Source organism: Sinocyclocheilus anshuiensis, unplaced genomic scaffold, assembly GCF_001515605.1.
Source record: "Sinocyclocheilus anshuiensis isolate Anshui unplaced genomic scaffold, SAMN03320099.WGS_v1.1 scaffold1894, whole genome shotgun sequence".
NCBI classification, from domain to species: Eukaryota; Metazoa; Chordata; class Actinopteri; order Cypriniformes; family Cyprinidae; genus Sinocyclocheilus; species Sinocyclocheilus anshuiensis.
The window spans coordinates 235601-241444 of NW_015542447.1; the positions used below are offsets into that span (position 1 = coordinate 235601).

Consider the following 5844-nt stretch of genomic DNA (forward strand, 5'->3'; position numbering starts at 1 on the left):
CCCTAACCCCCACCCCCGCCCCCCGTTTTAAAAAACATGTTTTTTTTTCAGTTTATGTTTTAAAGATTTGAAAATGTAAGTAAACATACAATCTCAATATCTTAGATGCTCATATATGGGCATTTTAAGCTGAATATGTACAGTATATTGATTAGGAAAGGATGTTGTTCACTTCCTGTTACACACACACACCGTTTCCCTTGATTTAACCTTGAAACATTAGAAATTTCCAATACAAGTATTATTTGAGCTTGAGCTTGAGCAGTACAAGGTGTGATGATGGTGCAGAATAATATGGGCACAATTTAGACACATGCATGATGATAACAGCAGATAATATAAAAACGAATTTAAGATTCTCATATATGGCCATTTTAAGCTGAATATGTACAGTATATTGATTAGGAAAGGATGTTGTTCACTTCCTGTTACACACACACACCGTTTCCCTTGATTTAACCTTGAAACATTAGAAATTTCCAATACAAGTATTATTTGAGCTTGAGCTTGAGCAGTACAAGGTGTGATGATGGTGCAGAATAATATGGGCACAATTTAGACACATGCATGATGATAACAGCAGATAATATAAAAACGAATTTATTCGATGTAAAGAATGCCTTAGAATGCTTTTAGGAAAAGAGAAAATGTAAGAGAATGGATGAGAGGAAGGGCAAAGGGTAAAGACTGAAAGATGACTGAAAGACACTGGAAATGAAAGACACACAAACATAATAGATAAGCAAAGAAAGAACAAAGAGAAGCTAGATTTTCCTGAAGGAAACAGCAGGGCTTGCAATATAGCAAAGCATTGAAGTTTCAGGTAAGGTAAGTTTAAGTAATGTTTTTCAGATTTTACTTCTGTGGAAATTAAATGTAACATCAAAACTGCTTTGTTGTTGTCTTGACACTCAGCTGTTGGTTACATTTTAAATAGTAAAGAAGCTCATGGGAGATTTTTAAACTTAAATCAAGGGGAAAATAAAAGAAGATTAAGATACCTTATCTTTACAAACCCAAATTAAATTGCACACATGAAAATGAAATTGTCTACAAAACAAATCTGAATAGAAAATATTTATATACAGCTTATACAGATTAAAAAAAAATAAATGAATATATATATTTTTTTTTTTTTGAGTATAGAATTCAAACCTACTGCATCAGGTGTCTTAAACTTTAGGGGAAAGAATAGAATTGCAAGATGTATACCCAGAATTCTGCGAAGAAGAAAAAAACTCAGAATTGTGAGATTTAAATTTGCAATTGTGAGACAAAAAGAAGATATTCTGAAGAATGTTGGTGACTATGGTTGGTTTTAAAAAAAAAACTATGGACGTCAATGGCGTCCAGCAACAGTTTGGTTAGCCACGTTCTTCAAAATATCTTCTTTTGTGTTCAGCAGAAGAAAGACAAAGGACAAGGATATTTTGGGTTGTTTTAAATGTTTCAACTTGTACAGTTCATTATTTAAAACATCTATTGGTCAAAGCAATTTATGTATGTTACATTTTGTCAGATAATTCAGACCAAAAACAAAAGAAAAACATTTTGAGTAAAGGTCATGTAGTGTGTTATGCATGTAAATGCAAAATCTCATTCTCATTATTGTAATATGGTAATGTAATGTTGTCATTACTGTAAATGTGCTAATGTATATTATGAATGTAAATGTATATAGCACTAGTCCAACAGTATTCCCTACAGTTTCCAGAGATGTGTTTCCTGTGGCTGTTTTTAAGTAGTTGTTTTGCTCCAGGTCTGAAATTTTACATTGCTCCTCAATCAGAGACCCAACCCTCTGCTAATGGACCCGTTGGACCCGCTCTCCTTATCGCCTGTCCAGAACCACTCCGAAGCACTTTTGAGCTGTTGAGGTCACACACACAATAAGCGAGTGAGTGAGCCACAGGGCACACTTACACCAGTTCGTTCACATTACTCTACTTTACATTCTCCTCTCCTCTTTCTCCATGCACATTTCTTCCTCTGGGCTTCCTGTCATATGTCTCTTTGCTTTCTTCTCTTCTGCTGCCCCCCTCTGCTCTGTTTTTTCTCTTCTCCGCTTTTCTGTCTGCTCACCAGGCATGTTCTCTTTCTTCTTTTTAAAACCGTCACACAGATAATCTGCCCCTCGGGCTCCCATCCTCTTTACTTGGTAGCACTCACACAAATGCACACATGCCACAAACATTTTAATGTTGTTGTCTTTTTCCTTAATATTGAAATTTGAACTCCAACCAGCCCAATGGTGAAAATATCACTAGCAAAATCACACTAAAATCATGCTCACAGACATCCATCTGCTCCATTACAGAAACATGCTTTCCCATAATCACAGGCCTCGAGTGCTGACCTCTGTGATGCCCTGACCTCACTGTGAAAAAAGACAAGCAGAACACTAGCAAAACCAGATTTGTTGCTTGTGGGTGGTTTAATTAGCGTAGATTGTGTGTGAATGTGTGTGTGACTATGAGTGTTGACATGTATTTGTGTATGTGATAATATGTAACTGCGGGAACAGAAGCACACACTCACTTTTCTGTGTGTTGAAAGGACACCACAAAAGGAGCTAAAACCTTTTAGTCAAAAATAACGTGTGCCCCTTAAAAAGAAGCACATGGCACAGTGTTGGTATCAAATGGTAATACTTTGATAAATACCATGGTATTGAATGATTACCAAATTCATATAGCATGACAATAGCATGGTACTCCAAGTTACTTCAAAGAATATCATGATATACCTTTCGGTGCTGTTTTGTTCATGGTGTTAGTTTAGCAGAGCTCAGTTTACCTTTTGCAACAGCTGAGAGCCAGAATACTTGGTCGCAAGGGATTTCATTTCTCCACCAAACGCTGAAGCCCAAAGTTTTACACTAGAAAGAAGGAAATGAAATTATGAGGAAATGGATTTGACATAGCAGGTACACATTTGGGTATGAGAGAAAAGTGCAATGTAGTGAAAACACTTGCTTAAACCGCATTTTCAAATCATGCGTATTTATAATACATGAAATTTGTATTGTATTTAAGCAAATACGACTCCTTTAAACTGCATTTGGCCCATCACACAAATATATGAAGTGAACTTTAAAATCAAAAGGCACTGGCTAAATAAATAAATGCATATTGTGACCTAACATATTTTAGTCTATTCATTTTGATTCAGTTCATTTTGTAGAGCAGTCTGGGCAACTTGACAAATAGCAAATAACAAAGTTGGGACAAAATGACAACAATACAGGCTATTTTATATATGTTTCTTTCGGTCAGCAATAGTTGTACAAAACCAATACAGCAAACAATATACAAAACATCCTATTTTATTTGTAGCCTATTATTAGCACCTACTAATTATATACAATACATTAGAAATATAAGAAAAGTATACTTACACTGACAGGGGAATTCCTTGATGAGATGCACATACTCTGGTATTGGGTGTAATCCACAGCAGGAGGAAAAATATACAATGCAAAACACACTTCATGATTGCAATGATGTCCAGAGCTTCTGAAGAGATGATGAATTGTCTGTCAACAAACTCAGCTGCCGACTAACACAGCTTACACCAAATATATGGATGGATGTGTCGCGTGGAGTGCGTTCCAGTCAGAGATGTAACAAGGGAAGTGCATGAATGTATTTTTGAAGTAAAGGCGCCGCTGTCATGCTTTATATATAGCCTACTCCAGTCATACTGCAGTTTTACTCAAATCAAGTGCGCTGAAAGAGAGCGCCGAGGTGAGAGCAGAACGGACCGATGATGCGAGGACGTGTCACGTCTTCTCTTTCGTCCGCTTTCTGAGAAGCTGCTGCTGCCTTTATTGTTCTTCAAAGGAGAATCCGCTATCAAATGATGCCATACGAATCGATGACGAAATAGTGAACAAAACAACTACCGGAAAACGGAAAACGACAAGACACGACAGACTGAGTGAATGAGTTAAAGAGACTACACCACAACTAGGCTACTGTATGACTACAGATGCGCTTCAATACTCAGCTCCCACCAGAGAAACACTCAACTCCTCAGCAATTAGCTTGTCATTTAGTTAGTGATTGGAGTTATTGAGCTGGTGAGTCTCATGAAACCTGCAGACTTATATTTAATCCAGAGTCTATCTATCATATTTTAATGTTTATGCACTACATTTAGTCCTGCAAATTCTCATTACTGGAAAAAAAGTCATTGTTATAATGCGAAAAAATAATTATATATTATTTCAATTGTAATCGTTTATAATTTGATGTGTATTAGCAACAATTATGACAACAATGACAATTATTATGGTAAATTTCATAACTGTAATAGAAATGATTAATTCAGGAACAAAACAATCAGTGTGTCTGAAATTGCATGCTGTAGGTACTGCTTTTGAATTCAAACTTACTTTGTGATAGTTAAAAAAAAAGTATGTTCTATATAAGCTGTGTCCCAATAGAAAATGTGAAGCTGATGTCACGTTGTGTTTCATTCTGGGTAACTGTTTTGTTTAGATTATTTAGACTATTTATAGAATTGCGCTGCCTTTCTGCTAGTCAGTTTAAGGCAGTGTTCTCTTTTTAAGCATATGTTTTGGTGTCTCACTGTGGGACATGCCCCTTCAGTGCATTCCTCTAGAAGATTTTAGTGTAAGAGCCTCACACGGGGCACCACTAAATGTAGTGATTTCAATCTGAAATAGCTTCACGTGGGACACCATTAAATCTAGAGGTTTTAGATCTAAGTAGCACCATATATTTAATGGTTTTGGGCTTAAATATTAATGCTAATATTAACATTTTGTTTTGTTCACAGGTGATTGTGAGAGTGTCAGATAATTCTTTCCTATGTTACGGTGCACCAGCAAGGGATTTCCACCCTGACAGTAAAGAACAATCATGAAAGATTGTTGAATAAACAAACTTTTTGAATAAAAGAGTTATATAAATTGGAGGAAGTCATCTGAAAGATTTGTGAGATCTTCTTCATTTGTAGAGCCTCCCACTGTATTATCAACACAAGGAAGCCACAGGTGTAATAAAAGGGTTTTATTAACAAAAGGATAGACAAGAGTAACTGACAACTACTAAATTATTTCCTTGAATTGATAAAGTGCAAAAGTTTGATAGATGCAATTGACCTATCGGTAAGCCCCGCCCCCCTTAGTTACTGTTGCTCACTCGGACAAACAAACGGGAGTTGCTGCTGTCTTACAATGACAGCTGTGTGAAAACTTTAATGTCCCAAGATGTTTTTGATAAATTTTGGACACAGAAGGAGCATCATTTAAGTGGGACTTAAATACGCCATGGAGGGATATATAAAAGATTTCAAAATAAATATGTAAAAATACAGATCATAATGCAGACAGGAGAAGTCTCCCCAGGTAGCCAAAACGGTTTGGCCCGATAATGGCCCAGATCCGGCAGGCCGGATTAAATAACTCCGCCCGGCTGCGGTTGCCAGAGTCTACAATTCGAAATACACTGGCCCGAGTCCGGCTGCCAAAACTGCCGGCATTGGGCCACAATCACGATGACAAGCATTGAAACACTTAGCCAGTACTGGCCCGAGTCTGGGTACTGAAATTGAGCCAACACCACCGGCATTGGGCCACAATCACACCGACGAGAAATGAAACACTTAGCCAGTACTGGCCTGAGTCTGGGTACTGAAACTGGGCCAACAGCACCAGCATTGGGCCACAATCACACCGTGGTGGTGTTGGCTCAGTTTCAGTACCCAGACTCGGGTCAGTACTGGCTAAGAGTACCATTTTGGTTGGTGTGATATATATATATTTCCCCCCCTCTGGTCTATGCATCCCTGCCTCTGCTGAATTATTTTATCCCCGGT

General features: G+C 37.4%; 1 protein-coding gene across 1 annotated transcript in view; it reads right to left on the minus strand.

Annotated features, from left to right (window-relative positions):
- Positions 1-3888, minus strand: part of cacna2d3a (calcium channel, voltage-dependent, alpha 2/delta subunit 3a) — a 192817-nt gene extending 188929 nt beyond the window's left edge. The window contains exons 1-2 of the mRNA XM_016493046.1: positions 3398-3888; positions 2797-2878 (exon numbers count right to left, since the gene is read on the minus strand). Of these exons, the coding sequence (XP_016348532.1) occupies positions 2797-2878; positions 3398-3492 (177 nt within the window). The 5' untranslated portion in view covers positions 3493-3888. The remainder of the gene's footprint in view (positions 1-2796; positions 2879-3397) is intronic.
- Positions 3889-5844: the final 1956 nt, after the last annotated feature.